Source organism: Oncorhynchus nerka, linkage group LG3 (genome assembly GCF_034236695.1).
Source record: "Oncorhynchus nerka isolate Pitt River linkage group LG3, Oner_Uvic_2.0, whole genome shotgun sequence".
NCBI lineage: Eukaryota > Metazoa > Chordata > Actinopteri > Salmoniformes > Salmonidae > Oncorhynchus > Oncorhynchus nerka.
Genome location: NC_088398.1, coordinates 12,946,296 through 12,962,569, shown reverse-complemented (window position 1 = coordinate 12,962,569; position 16,274 = coordinate 12,946,296). Strand labels below are relative to the sequence as shown.

Sequence of the window (16,274 nt, the reverse complement as noted above, 5' to 3'; positions counted from 1 at the left end):
TGTGTACTGCCTCAGGGTATGGAAAAGCATTGCACAACCATGCCAGGGACCGTGTGTACTGCCTCAGGGTATGGAAAAGCATTGCACAACCATGCCAGGGACCGTGTGTACTGCCTCAGGGTATGGAAAAGCATTGCACAACCATGCCAGGGACCGTGTGTACTGCCCCAGGGTATGGAAAAGCATTGCACAACCATGCCAGGGACCGTGTGTACTGCCTCAGGGTATGGAAAAGCATTGCACAACCATGCCAGGGACCGTGTGTACTGCCTCAGGGTATGGAAAAGCATTGCACAACCATGCCAGGGACCGTGTGTACTGCCTCAGGGTATGGAAAAGCATTGCACAACCATGCCAGGGACCGTGTGTACTGCCTCAGGGTATGGAAAAGCATTGCACAACCATGCCAGGGACCGTGTGTACTGCCTCAGGGTATGGAAAAGCATTGCACAACCATGCCAGGGATATTTTTGTCACAAGTTTATATATTTTTCCTGCGTGAATATGCGTTAACACAACCCCTAGTTTAACTTGCTAAGTAAGTGGCTGAATTCACAAGTTGATGGGGCATCACATAATGTTAGCTTTCTGCCATGTTTGAGAAGTCAAAGCCCTTTGGATGAGTTATTTGTACAGGTGCTACTTCTATCTTTATTTCCTTGTATTTTTTCTACTCTCTGTTCTTGGCTCATCAGTCTGCTCCTACCCCTCTTCTCCAAGCAGAGCAGAGCAGGGCCATTGCCCGAGTCACTTCAGACTCCACACTGGAGAGCCAGTACAGCATGCATCAAAACTTTGCTCATTTGCACAATGTCTCTCGTTCACATTCGCTTGTAAATGTCCAAACTCCCCAAACATGACATTCAGTAGCTCCTACCTATATATGTATAACTTTATGATCTGTATTGCCTGTCATTGCAATTCGTTTATTATCGTTTGCACTACTTCCAGCTTCCATGAAAATGCACTATTACTTGTGCTAATTTTGTTAGCGTTCTGGTGACACCCAATGGGCTTTTGGTGCCCCCTTGTGTACTAAACCGGTAATGCTGTATATCCCGGGGTGAGAGAATGATGGTGTGACAATATGAACATCTGGATACCGCTCAACCCTACTGTGCCCCTGCCTGTGTTCTGTGTTTCTCTGTCTTCTATCTGTCAGGCATTATATAGTCGGCATTTCTCTCTCTCGCTCTCTCTCCCGCCTTCCATTCCCTTCCTCCTTCCTTCCTTCCCTCCCTGTCTCCAGCAATACGATAACACCAGGAGCTCCAAAAACAAACCATCTGAATTAGCATGATAGCGGAAATATGTCATATTGATCACAGGAGGAGATACATTTTCCACAAAGGCGGCTGACGGGTTTCAAACAGAGACTGTGACGTCCTATGATGTAATTATGGTAACCACCAATCAAGTGAGTCATTGCCTTTCAATGAATCATTGTGCATATTGAGTTTGCTAATTTGTAAATCATTACAAACACATTCCCCATAATCAACTTAATCTAATGGCCGACAGACATTTGAAATGAAATGCAACACTAACAGAAGTGTGTCTTAAATGAAGTCTATATTAAACCATTATTCATCACATAATAAAACAGCTATGTTTCACTAGCGACATGGAGGCTGTATAATATAATAGTATTGTTACACAGTAATGAACAATCACAGTTCATCTCAGGCTGTTGGACATGGATGGGGCTGAGACAACATCCGTGTTGTAACTTGAGAAGTCTTCATGTGAGAGGAGTAATCTGCCTGAGGCTAATGGATTATAGATTCAATTTATTTTCAGTGTAAAGCCGTCTGACATGGTGGGCCACGGACGAAAATGTCATCCCCTATTAATTGACCATTGGTGCTGATGTTCAATGGTGCATGTGCACCAGCATTAAAGAGCTGTTTGACTGAGTTCATGGAACTGTGCCCTTGCCTTTCTGCCATTTGTATGTCTCTGTGTGTGTGTCTCTCTATATTTCTCTCACTCTCTCTCTTTTTCGCTCTCTGTATCCTTCCCTTCTCCTCAAGTCTCTCTCTTGCTCTCCTTCGCTCTCATTCGCTCTCCCACTCTCTGTATCTCTCCCTCCTCCTCAACAGTCTCGCTCTTTCTCTCTTGTTTCTCTCCTTCAATCTCTTTTCCTTCCTACCACTCTCTCTATCTCCCCTTGCACGGTGTCTCTCTCTTCTTCTCCCCTCTCTCTTCCTCTAGACTAGAAACAGCCGTGTGGATTGGCAGAGAGCTAAATTGCTCTGCGTGAGCTTGGTCACGGCTCAGCTCTCCTTGAGATAATGAAATGACAATTAATGGGAAAGCTGTGTGCACTCGCTCATTTGCTCACTCACTCGTTCACTTGTAGAGCAGCATAGAAACAGCATGAAACAGAGGAAAAAGAGGGCTGTAGGAAGGAGAGCAACTCTCACAAAACTTTGGGGGGAAAGTAATATGGTGTCTATATACTTTAGTAATCCAACAGAAAAATTGAAATGCCAGCGTAGATCTGTGAATTGGCTTTTAGGATATATTACAGTAATATTAAACTTTTTTTCAACAGCAGGGTATTTCTTATGGTGTACATGAGCAAAATTCTGTTAGACTTTAGATAAACTACCCATATAAGAGTAACTGTGTAAGTTATTCAGGAAGAGTAACTGTGAAAGTTATTCAGGAAGAGTAAGTGTGTAAGTTATTCAGGTAGAGTAACTGTGTAAGTTATTCAGGAAGAGTAACTGTGTAAGTTATTCAGGAAGAGTAACTGTGTAAGTTATTCAGGAAGAGTAACTGTGAAAGTTATTCAGGAAGAGTAAGTGTGTAAGTTATTCAGGAAGAGTAACTGTGTAAGTTATTCAGGAAGAGTAACTGTGTAAGTTATTCAGGAAGAGTAACTGTGTAAGTTATGCAGGAAGAGTAACTGTGTAAAATAAATGTATAAAAGCACCTCTCTGAAACAAGCGGATAAATCCCTGACATTGCATGTTGGTAATCTATGTGTGTGTACGGTAGTAGATATGAGGAAGAGGAAAAAGTCAAATAAAAGCCATTAGAGAGATAAGGATATAGGAAGAGGGTTCGGCTGCTGTTGACAACAAATCACTAAGTAGGACAGTGATATTCATACCATAGATATAAAATAAAGTACAGTAAACTGAAAAAGTATGATACAGTACATCAGCTCAAATGTGTGTGTGTTTATGCTTGTGTGCCTGTATGAATGTGTGTGTACTTTATTTGCTTCAATCTGTAGATAGAGGACTCCTGCTATCTCCAGGAGTGATAATTAGACTTTTTGTCTTAATATGTTGCTGTCTTTTTGATAGCTAGGGTCATCTACTTTAATTCAGGATCGGTGGGTCCCCCACTGGACGGTTGAGCTAACGTAGGTTAAGGTGATTAGCATGAGGTTGTAAGTAACAAGAACATTTCCCAGGACATAGACATATCTGATATTGGCAGAAAGGTTAAATTATTGTTAATCTAACTGCACTGTCCGATTTACAGTAGCTATTACAGTGAAAGAATACCATGCTATTGTTTGAGGAGAGTGCACAGTTATGAACTTGATACAACATTTTGATAAGAAATACAATGGTTCATTGGATCAGTCTAAAACTTTGCACATACACTTCTGCCATCTAGGGGCCAAAATCTAAATTGCACCTGGGCTGGAATAATACATGATGGCCTTTCCCTTGCTCTTCAAAGATGATGGTGGAAAATGTATGTTTCTTTTTCTTTTTCTTTGTATTATCTTTTACCAGATCTAATGTGTTATATTCTCCTACATTTATTTCACATTTCCACAAAATTCAAAGTGTTTCCTTTCAAATGATATCAAGAATATGTGTATCATTGCTTCAATGCCTGAGCTACATGCAGTTAGATTTGGGTATGTCATTTCATCGCGGGTGGCACAGGGGCTACTCATTTCTTCTAGGTGGAGATTTTCTATTTTCTCCCTCACTCACCTGTCCATCTCCTAATTTGAATTCCATGCTGTCACTGTCACTTGTCATCTCAAGTTGAACATTGTTGTCATCTATTGCCCACCAGGTGCCCTTAGAGAGCTCCTCAATGAGCTTGACACCTTGATAAGTTCATTTCCTGATGGTGGATCACCACTCAGTGTACTGGGCGACTTCAAGCTCCCGACGTCTGCATTCGATTCACTTCTTTCAACCTCTTTCTTTCCCCTCCTTTCCTCTTTTGACCTCCCCTCCCCTCCCACTCACAAGGCAGGCAATGTGCTTGACCTAAACTTTGCTAGATGCTGTTCGCCTACCCCAACCCTCCTCCAGGTCTCTAATCACTACTTTGTTTCCTTTTCTGTCTCCCTTTCTTCCAACCCTACCCAGAAGGTCATTTTGGTCGCAATCTTTGCTCTCTATCTCCCTCTACTCCAGGTTTCATCATCTAGGTTTGGCCTCAGGCCCATTTTCTTCTGAGCTAATAGTTGGTGGGCCATAACATAATTAGTATATAATGCGAGCACAATTAATTGGTCCACACTACAAATGAAACTAAATGTTTTACACATGTGAGTAGTACATAATAAACTCTCCTGTCTCCTGATTCTGCCTCTATGACCCTACTCTCCTCGCTTTGCACATCCTATGACTCTCACCGTCTCCTTTCCTCCCTGCCAGCTCGGCCCTCCCCTCCTGCTCCGTGGCTGAATGACTCACTGCGAGCTTAAAGAACAGGACTGCGGGCATCTGATCAAAAAAGGAGGTAAACTAAACTTCCGGAGGACTTATTATCCTTTCACTCCATCCTCTATACCTTCTCTTCCCCTGTATCCGCTGCTAAAGCCACTTTCTATCACTCTCAATTTCAAGCTTCTGCCTCTACCTCTAGGAAATTATTTTCAACCTTCTCCTCCCACCTTTATCCTCCACCCCCTCCCCCTCCCTCTCTGCGAACGACTTTGTCAACCACTTTGAAAAGAAGGTTGACGACATTCAGTCTATTTAGTACACTTGTCCCACTCACACAAAACGACCCTAAACCTTGACCTCTTTCTCCAGAGTATATCCTGCCTGCTCAACCCCATTCCCTCCTCCCTTCTCCAGACACTCTCTGGAGACCTTCTCCCATTCCTCACTTCCCTCAAACTCATTCCTTACCACTGGCTGTGTCACCTTTGACTTCGATATGGCCAGAGTCGCTCCCCTTCTCTGGAAACAAACACTCGATCCCTCTGACGTCAAAAACTACAGTCCAGTATCCCTTACTTATTTTCTTTCCAAAACACTTGAGCGTGCTCTCTCTGACCAACTCTCTCGCTAGCTCTCTCAAACTATTTTCTTGACACGAACCAGTCAGGCTTCAAGACGGGTCACTCACACTGCTCTCCTCTGTGTCATAGAGGCTCTCCACACTGACAACGCTGACTCTCTCTCCTCTGTGTCATAGAGGCTCTCCACACTGACAACGCTGACTCTCTCTCCTCTGTTTCATAGAGGCTCTCCACACTGACAACGCTGACTCTCTCTCCTCTGTGTCATAGAGGCTCTCCACACTGACAACGCTGACTCTCTCTCCTCTGTGTCATAGAGGCTCTCCACACTGACAACGCTGACTCTCTCTCCTCTGTGTCATAGAGGCTCTCCACACTGACAACGCTGACTCTCTCTCCTCTGTGTCATAGAGGCTCTCCACACTGACAACGCTGACTCTCTCTCCTCTGTGTCATAGAGGTTCTCCACACTGACAACGCTGACTCTCTCTCCTCTGTGTCATAGAGGCTCTCCACACTGACAACGCTGACTCTCTCTCCTCTGTGTTTCATAGATGCTCTCCACACTGACAACGCTGACTCTCTCTCCTCTGTGTCATAGAGGCTCTCCACACTGACAACGCTGACTCTCTATCCTCTGTGTCATAGAGGCTCTCCACACTGACCACGCTGACTCTCTCTCCTCTGTGTCATAGAGGCTCTCCACACTGACAACGCTGACACTCTCTCCTCTGTGTCATAGAGGCTCTCCACACTGACAACGCTGACTCTCTCTCCTCTGTGTCATAGAGGCTCTCCACACTGACAACGCTGACTCTCTCTCCTCTGTGTCATAGAGGCTCTCCACACTGACAACGCTGACTCTCTCTCCTCTGTGTCATAGAGGCTCTCCACACTGACAACGCTGACTCTCTCTCCTCTGTGTCATAGAGGCTCTCCACACTGACAACGCTGATTCTCTCTCCTCTGTGTCATAGAGGCTCTCCACACTGACAACGCTGACTCTCTCTCCTCTGTGTCATAGAGGTTCTCCACACTGACAACGCTGACTCTCTCTCCTCTGTGTCATAGAGGTTCTCCACACTGACAACGCTGACTTTCTCTCCTCTGTGTCATAGAGGCTCTCCGCACTGACAACGCTGACTCTCTCTCCTCTGTGTCATAGAGGCTCTCCACACTGACAACACTGACTCTCTCTCCTCTGTGTCATAGAGGCTCTCAGCACTGACAACGCTGACTCTCTCTCCTCTGTGTCATAGAGGCTCTCCACACTGACAACGCTGACTCTCTCTCCCCTGTTCTCATCCTCCTAGATCTATCCGCTGCCTTCGAGATGATGAACCATCATATCCTCCTCTCCACCCTCTCAGGGCTGGGATTTTCAGTCTTTGCACACTCTTGGATTGCATACGACCTGGCAGGCCGCTCCTACCAAGTAACGTGGAGAGGACCTGTGTCTGCACAATGTGCTCTCACTACTGGTGTCCCCCAGGGCTCAGTTCTACTATATCCGTAGAGTACGACCCTACATCACACAGGTAGTGGCGTAAGTCCTAATCAAGGCACTTGTCATCTCCCATCAGGACTATTGCAACTTGCCATTGACTGGGCTCCCTCCTTGTGCCATCAAACCCCTGCAACTTATCCAGAACACAGCAGCCCGCCTGGTGTTCAACATTCCCAAGTTCTCCCATGTACCCCCCTACTAGCACTGCCTTTGCTGATAGCTACTTTATTGAGGAAAAATGTACTTACTATGACTGATACAGTATATGGGGTTGCCCTACCTAGCTATCTTAAGATGAATGACCTGTACATTGCTAAATGACGTGTGTGTGTGTGTTTGCAATCAGTATCAGGGTCATAAAACCTCACTGTGTTGGATAGAAGCTATCTACTACTACTAGCAACAGAAAAGGTGACCTTTTAATGAACCCAAAAACACTTTTGTCAATATATAATTTAGGATAGCCAGAGGGCTACACACTACAGGCCTATGCTACCAACACTTCTTAGCCCTACTGTGATATAATCCAAGCAAGGATGACAAGGGGGAAAAGTATGACATAAAACCGCTATGAAAGAAAATTACCTTGGGCATTTTGTGAATGTGATACCAAATGGAATTGAGAGTCACTCAAAAGAAATCAGAAAGAAATTATAACAAATTAATACTTAATTGCAGTCTACCGTCTGATGCACATTACTAATGCATTTCTGTTCTTAGTCAATAAAGTTGTACAATGAAATTGAAACCTCATAATCATTATCTTGGTGGAAGAAACAGTTGTTTTTGGAATTGGAGTTCAGTGTTGGTATATCTGTTTGATTTTCCTATTAGACTCCAGGCTACCGTTTTACTGTTTCAATCAATCCAATTAATTTAGCTAACGGCAAAAGCTAATCAAATATGACATGAAAATGTGATCTTTATTGTTATTTCCCACAGAATCGTAATGAACGCAATAAAGTAGTAATGAAATAGCAAACCCTGCTATTTGAAATCATGTTTGTCCTACTGATTCTGTATCAGCATGACACCTGAAAATCTCTATTAAAATGTAATGTCAGTACCAGTAATACACAGACATGACAATATACAGGAACTGCATTTAGTTGACATAAACGCCTGCCCGCACACCCGCCTGCAAGTACATACACAGACACACACACACACATATGCACACACACGCACGCACGCACACACACATCACTGAACCTGCACAATGAAACGAGGACACTACTGCACCTGGTGATGGCTGGCCTTTGCTAGCTCCTGATTGGCTGACTCCACGTTGGATGTGGTGGTCTGCATGTAGTCCTCAATGCTATCTGAAGAGACATAAAAGCATGGTAAATATAATGATTATACTTTATAGCAACATAGATATATTCTATAGCAACACAGTACAACATGTCCCACAGTTTAGGACATTTTCTTACCAGGTTGAAGCACACTGGGTACTCTTTCATTCTATAGCTTCTATGGCTTTGACTGGGAGTCCCATGAGGCGGTGTACAATTGGCCCAGCATCGTCCGGGTTAGGGGAGGGTTTGGCTGGCCGGGATGTCTTGTACCATCGCGGTCTAGTGACTCCTTATGGCGGACCGGGTGCGTGCACGCTGACTTCGGTGTCCAGTTGTACAGTGTTTCCTCTGACACATTGGTGCGGCTGGCTTCCGGGTTAAACGAGCAGTGTGTCAAGAAGCTCTGCGGCTTGGCAGGGTTGTGTTGACTCCCATTTCTGAGTGTCAAGATTAGGTTCCGAAAAGAATTCACTCCTAAGATTCAGTATTTTTGGAATGGAGGAGACTCTGATTAGTTGCCGTACTTCCGAGAACACTTGCATCTTTAAAAAATAAAATAAATAAAAATATTTTTTTATTTGACCCCTTTTTTCTCCGCAATTACGTGGTATCCAATTGGTAGTAGTTACAGTCTTGTCTCATCACTGCAACTCCCGTACGGACTTGGGAGAGGCGAAGGTCGAGAGCCACGCGTCCTCCGAAACACAACCCAATGCACATTTAACCCGGAAGCCAGCCACACCAATGTGTCGGAGGAAACAACGTACACCTGGCGACCTGGTCAGCGTGCACTGCGCCCGGCCCGCCACAGGAGTCGCTAGTGCGCGATGAGACAACGATAACCCCGCCGGCCAACCCCTCCCTAACCCGGACGACGTTGGGCCAATTGTGCGCAGCCCCATGGGCCTCCTGGTCGCAGCTGGCCCCGACAGAGCCTGGGCTCGAAACCAGAATCTCTTGTGGCACAGCTAGCACTGCGATGCAGTGCCTAAGAACCCTGGGCCACCCGGGAGGCCCCACACTTGCATCTTTAATAGTGTGCTAGCGAGGGATGGAGAGAGAGGGGAGGGGTACAGTATAGGTTGGTCGGCCATCAGGCAGACAGAGTCAGAACCGTGCACTAGGCCTATCTATCGGCAATCAAAAGCTGTATCTCACAACGAAATGCTGTATCTCACAATTTCTTGGCTTGCAAGAATGAATAGGCTAAGATATTGAGATGAGCGAGATACAACACTTGGCTCTCACACAGTCACACACAGTATCTGCGCATGTGGACGGGTTCACTTCACACTGTTCACAGCGTAGTTGCAAGTGAACCAAAACAGCAGAGAACTTGAGCCTCGCAATTCAACACTCTTAGTTGTTATGGAAATTGACCCACTATGCTGTTTACTTTCTGCATCTACGGTTAGCGATATTTCTTCATGTTAAGGATCCCAATTTCGTTTAAATGTTCACACCCCTACACCATAGCATACAGTATTTGTGTTGTGGTGCCATTATGTGAGCAATGTGAAAAAATATTCCACATCCTCTTTAACATGTACAGTTACACTTCTATTTAATTTCCTAGAGAGGCTCAATGTGGGGTATCTTCTGCTCATTTCCTGTCTCTCCATTCACTGGTCCTTGTGTCTTTGGCCTGCGTCGACTGAGCTGTGTGTGTGTGTGTGTGTGCGTGCGTGCATGCATGCTGTTTTCTGTGTGATTGTGCTTGTATGACACATTCACACTTTGAATGGGTGAACTGGGTACACACCGTTCCTTTGCACACACATTGGTAGCCTTGAAAGGTTTGATCTTCCTCAGAAAGTGCATCACCTGCTGTTGTAAACACATACAGTGACAGAGGGAGGAAGGTGGAAGTGGAGGGAAAGAGAGAGAGAAAGAAAATGTTCTATTTGATAAGCCCTCATAATATCTCATCGCTCCGATTGAGCTGCTCGTATGATGACACGATCAACTTCCTTGAGTGCACTCTCCATGGTCGTGAAGCTTCAAAATCTTAGAATAACGCACAACTGTGTTCATAGATAGACCAACTCAGATGGATTTCTCTCCTTATTTACATAATCACTGGCACAAGATCATTAATAAACTGGAAAAGGATGCACACACATTCTCTGTCACCACACTGTAAATAGTGTCACGTTTGATCGAAGATGTAGCATGTTGAGTTTTGATGGTGCACAACATTCTAATTGAATTTCTGTGTTTAATTACTTCCTCATTGGCTGTTACCACAGTGACGGCTTGAGAATAAACTGAGAATGGAGCTTTCAAAAGTCATACTCCGTCATACATTTCATGACGATGTCAACCAATTATTAGTATTTGAATAATCCAAATGACTTGTCTTATTTCAATGCACACTATAGTTACTGTAGCCAGTGAGAACTAATTCAAACCTAAATCCAATTATTTTCCCTATTATAAACAAATGTTTGGTTCACTGCCCATCAATGCAGTGCCCAACCTCAAGCATGCAGGACACAAATTAATCTCTCTCTCTCTCTCTCTCTCTCTCTCTCTCTCTCTCTCTATGAGTAAGGAGGAGGTCAGCAGGATGACTCACTTCTGAGGGGAGTGAAAAGAATAGAGCCAAAATGTCCAATAGCAGGGGATGGAGTTGAGAGAGCAGCAAACTGGACAACCATGACCGCTGACGTGAAGCTTGTTGGCAGTGCAAGATATTATTGGGTTCTGTATGGCTGACTGTGAATAGATATGAGTGTATGTGTGTGTGAGAGAGAGAGAGAGAGAGAGAGAGAGAGAGAGTCACCATGGCCATTATAGCATGTGTACATCTCTTTGCATGTCAATCACATCAAATGAGTTTGGAGGAAATGAAATATTGATGCATTTCACATGTACTCTATCAATCAATATGTGAACATTGGACACGCAGATACAGATGATGATTCTTAATCTGATCACCCTGTTGCAAGTGTAATGCATTGGACGTTTATAAAGGCTTCTGAAGTCTGTCATTTCCACATGGAAATTTCATAGTTGATTTTCCATTAAGGGAAGAAAAAAAAAATCCATCAATTATAATCACCATAATAATTCACATTTCCTCTTGCTATAGGGTTATTTTCCTGCTGTATAGCAAACTGGCTCAAATTAATATCCTACATCTGTAGTACATGGCTTAATTATTTGCACAAAGAATCATAACCCAGATAGTATGCTAATACAAGGAGCCAATTGAGCCACCTTGGAGACAAGAAAACACACACAAATGTATCACTCCATCTCCTGCACACACACACACACACACACACACACACACACACACACACACACACACACACACACACACACACACACACACACACACACACACACACACACACACACACACACACACACACACACACACACACCTCCGTAAGCCTTTACTTCCCTCACACCATGCTCCACTAATTATGTCTTTGATATGCAAGCCATTTCTAGGTAGAAAAACATCACATCAACAGGGAAAAGCGTGTCAAACATGTTTACAACTCATTTTCTACAACACCACATTCTCAATGTATTTGGGTATTATAAGGACATGTAAGTAAATGTCACTGAATCAAGACAAGACCTTTTATCTGAAAACCACTGTATTCCACTGGTTCCTCCCAAAGACCACAAGATTGAACATAGGCTGTACTATAACCACAATGAGACTAACACAATACTTAGACAGTAAAATAGATGAGTGCACCACTTGATCTTTGAATGACCCAAGTTCACTTGTCCAGCCTCTCTATCTCTCTCTCTGTCTCTCTCTCTGTATCTCTCTGTCTCTTTTGTTGCTGTTGATTCCATCCGTTCTGGCACAGCGTGACCTGTGTTTTTGTTGAGTGTGTCACCACATGGAAGCAGAGGCTTTGTCACAGAGAAGCTACTTTCAATTCCTCACCCTCTAAAAAGCAGTAACCCAAACTTCCTGGGTTTGTTGATTTCTCAATGTACCCCTCTACCGCTCCCCCGTTGCTCCTCTGGACACCTCCACATGCCCCCTTTCCCCCCTAAAGCCCCATCAGCTTATTCAGACCCAGCTTTTATTATACACAGAAAAATACACATCTCACCATGTGTACAGCAGCTACAGAAAAGCAAAAAAGGCAATTTACCTGATTCTATTTCAAGGTTGGATGGGAGAGAGAAACAGTATGTCTGTGGTCCATAATGGATGTGAAAAAGACTACAGCAGTAGAGTAGTACAGCTCTCAGGTACTTGGACATAGCACCTTCACTCTGTATACTGGTGAGCTGAACACCCTCTCATAGTTACCACCTCCACCATCTCTTAAAGCCATCATGTTCATCCTTACACACTCTAGCACTTTCCCACCACATCAATGTTCCACTTCCCTCTGTATCCACAGTCTCAATGTATCCACAGTCTCAATGTATCCACAGTCTCAATGTATCCACAGTCTTAATGTATTCACATTCTTAATGTATTCACAGTCATAATGTATCCACAGTCTCAATGTATCCACAGTCTCAATGTATCCAGACTCAATGTATCTAGACTCTCACTGTATCCACAGTCTCAATGTATCCACAGTCTCAATGTAACCAGTCTCAATGTATCTAGACTCTCAGTGTATCCACAGTCTCAATATATCCACAGTCTCAATGTATCCACAGTCTCAATGTATCCACAGTCTCAATATATCCATGATGTATACCCTCATAATCATACTAAAATATATCCTCCCTATATCCTCACATGAAGGACGACTACAGAAATTGAAGAGATAAATCTAATGAGATTCTAATGGCATTTTACTAGTGTATTCAATTTCATCAACAATTGACATTTAACTTCTTAGAACTCGCCACTATTTATTTCCCCTTATTTTCCCTGTGCTCTGCATGTGAGAGAAATGAGAAGGGACACTGTATTTGAAAAGAGAGATTTCCTCCTGCGTGTTCACCTCAGAAAACCCTCTCTCTCTAAAGGCCAAACAACAAACAAGTCTTATTTCTGTCCTAACGCATAGTCAGCACCATCCGGAACTTATCTAGGAAACAAAAGTGCCATTTGTTTAAATATTCCCTTCCATAAGGCTGAACATTATTCACTCTAAATGTTAAGTACCCTAATTATGGATAGAATCTGGGATAAATGGTGTATTGCTCTCCAGTTCCTCTGTGTTTATCGCTCGTTGCCTGTTGCCTGCTCTCTTGTAGCATTGCGTCTGTGAGAGTTGGAAACTTGGCATGAGTCTAAAGTATAATTCAAATCAAATTAAATTGTATTTGTCACATGTGCTGAATACAACAAGTGCAGACTTTACCGTGAAATGCATACTTAAAAAGTAAGAACATTTGAAAATAGATCAAAAGAAAAGGTCATCGTACTCTAGATGGATTAAAACCGCCATTCTCAGGGCCACTCTCCCACACAAAGGACCAATTAGAATAGAAGAAGAAAATGTTCCTTCGTTTATGAGATCTCAACCTCGGACACACATGCACACACACAAAGGTACACACATACCAGAGACACATGTACAGCAGAATTAGGTTTGCCACACACACTGATATGCACAAGTAAGATCAGTCACGCTGCTTCCTTTATGCTTCCCTTGTTCCTCTTTCTCTCTCTTCCATCCAGTCTGCTGCAGCATCTGTACACACCTCCACTCTCCTGTCCTCCTTTCTCATGTTCTAGTGTTCCATATCATCCCCCCTGTCTCCAGTTCATCTCTCTGCAGAGTGATGGTGGTGTTGTTGTATCTCTCTGTCTGTCTGTGCATTGAACCACACTTTGGCTCTCTCTGCCAAGTCTAGATCAGCGCTGGGTTGAAGGACTTGTTTATCAATAACAGAAGACTGGGACATGCTGTCCTGTCCTCTAACCATTGTTGTTTTTGTAACCCACCTGTCTCTCAAGCAAACCTTTACTACGTGTTATGGTTCAAAAGTTTGTTTGATGGGAGTCCTGAGGTGATTCATTAAGTCTGCCAGCTCATGACGAAAGAGATGCTGTAATGTTGGTCAAAATATCAAAGGGTTTACAAAGACACAGAGAGTAAAAGACAGACAGAGTAATATGCAGCCATGGATGACACACAGGAGCTCAGGCAATCCTAAATACACACACGCGTACACACAAACACATACACACACACACACACACACACACACACACACACACACACACACACACACACACACACACACACACACACACACACACACACACACACACACACACACACACACACACACACACACACACACACGTGATGTCTCACCTATGGCATCTCCCTGCTCATGCACCATACTGGCCAGATCTCGCATGATTTGGCTGACATCCAACATGTCCCTCTGTAAAGGAAACAGACAACGAAGGGTTAAATAAATACATTCTACTATAGAGGTCGTGGGCCAGCCGCATTCCCGGGCTTTCTTCTTCTATAGTCCCGATGGATTCCCAAAAATAGACAGGGATATGTAAGTCAAAAAATTGAACAATTTCAAGAAATATCTCGAAACTACTCTCTGAGAAGTCAACGGCTCAATTTCAGCCGTTTTTAAAAATCTAAATATCAAATCATTTCTGGGTAACAATTAATAAGTACTGTCATTGTTTTCAATGAAAATGGCCAAAAAGCATTTAGCATTACCAGGCAGGCCAAACCTCCACAAATGCAAAATGAGCTGAAATTTCAAGCTGTCTTGTCAAACAGCTCTTACACTAAAAGGGTATTATCATTATTTTCACAATTTCACAGTATTATTCCAACCTCATAGTGTGGGAATATTTATAAAACACAGCTAATCTAGTTTTTGACTGCACTGCCTCTTTAAAATCCACCACGCTAAGCCCATTAAAAACTACATGTACATTTGTGTTTCATATGAAACTATTTCAATGTGTATGGACACAGTAATTGATAGTGTTGTTCACTTCTGTTTTCGTTTCAGTCAGTGTGCAGTCTGGCCACTGCAGAGAGAGAGAGAGAATTACCACACTGGGTGACCTGCACTTTTTTCCTCCTCGCCAGTTTCCTGGCTTTGAATCGGTTCACTGTGTATCAGCTCAAAGCAATATGAAGGCGTATAAAACCTCTGTCTATCTCCCTCTCACAGGTCCCCCTTTCCTCCATTATAGCACCATGCAATCACAGCTGCGTTTGTATAGCCTCACCCACTGGGCCATCCATCACAGGTGTCTGATATTGCTGTGGAAACTGGCAGCAGCCATCCTGGCTCTTGGCAAACACCATCTGGTTGAATCCAAAATGGCCTCTGGCAAAACCTCATGACGCTAAAGACTTTCTTGCTGCTTTCGTTTGGGCAACCCTCTCCATCACACAGGAATAGAATAACAACACATTTATTTTACCTGGCAAAGCCGTTGCTGCCAATCTCAACTCAGTTCATTACAATGACAGAATGCTATGACAAAGTCATGAGTGAGAGTGTGAGCAGAAGAGAGAGAGAGAGAGAGAGAGAGAGAGAGAGAGAGAGAGAGAGAGAGAGAGACTAGCCTCACTAGCCTCAGCCCTCACCTAAACTTAAGAACAACTAACAAAACCTCATCCAGAGACATCACTATTTCACTGAGATTACGGTTGGTTTGGCGATGCTGATTGCTGTTGGAGACAGAGTGGTCGTTCCACCAATTCTGTGCCTTTTAAGAAGTGTAACTTTGTCCAAAAAATGTTTGATTTCACCTAATTTTAACATTCTGTCATAAAGAGCACATTTCCAACTTCATAAAAAAGGTAAAAGAGGTAAAAAAAAATACTATAGTAAGTCCTGATTCAGTGCCAAATAAAGTAACAGGGTTGACCGTAACAGGGTTGACGTTTAATTTTAAATCAGCCATGAATCCATGATAGGGAGAACGGAAGCTGGTTGTGTGCAACAAGGAGTGGCAATTTAATGCAAGTTTTACAACAACCAAAAAGGTAATTGCTAAAACATTTCTATCCTGCCTATCTACTTCTAGCCTGCCTATTTGTTCAGATCCCTTCCACCCTGGGGGTAGAGTGGGAGTGGACAGGCTTAGGGCCAGATGTGTGCCCTTTTCCATATGTTATAGGGTTATATTAAGCTCATGGCCACTCTTCCACCATTGGCCTCCCAGCGCCTGGTTCACTCGGTTTTAAACAGGAGGTTCTCAGTCTATCCACACACCCACACCCACACCCACACCAACCCCACCAACCATACATAATGTCCCACAGAGATGGTTGACCCATGC

General features: G+C 43.6%; 1 protein-coding gene across 1 annotated transcript in view; it reads right to left on the bottom strand.

Annotated features, from left to right (window-relative positions):
* LOC115102479 (t-SNARE domain-containing protein 1-like) overlaps positions 1–16,274 on the bottom strand; it is a 135,023-nt gene that overhangs the window by 44,810 nt on the left and 73,939 nt on the right. The window contains exons 9-10 of the mRNA XM_029622482.2: positions 14,317–14,389; positions 7,989–8,071 (exon numbers count right to left, since the gene is read on the bottom strand). Coding sequence (XP_029478342.1) covers positions 7,989–8,071; positions 14,317–14,389 — 156 coding nt within the window. The remainder of the gene's footprint in view (positions 1–7,988; positions 8,072–14,316; positions 14,390–16,274) is intronic.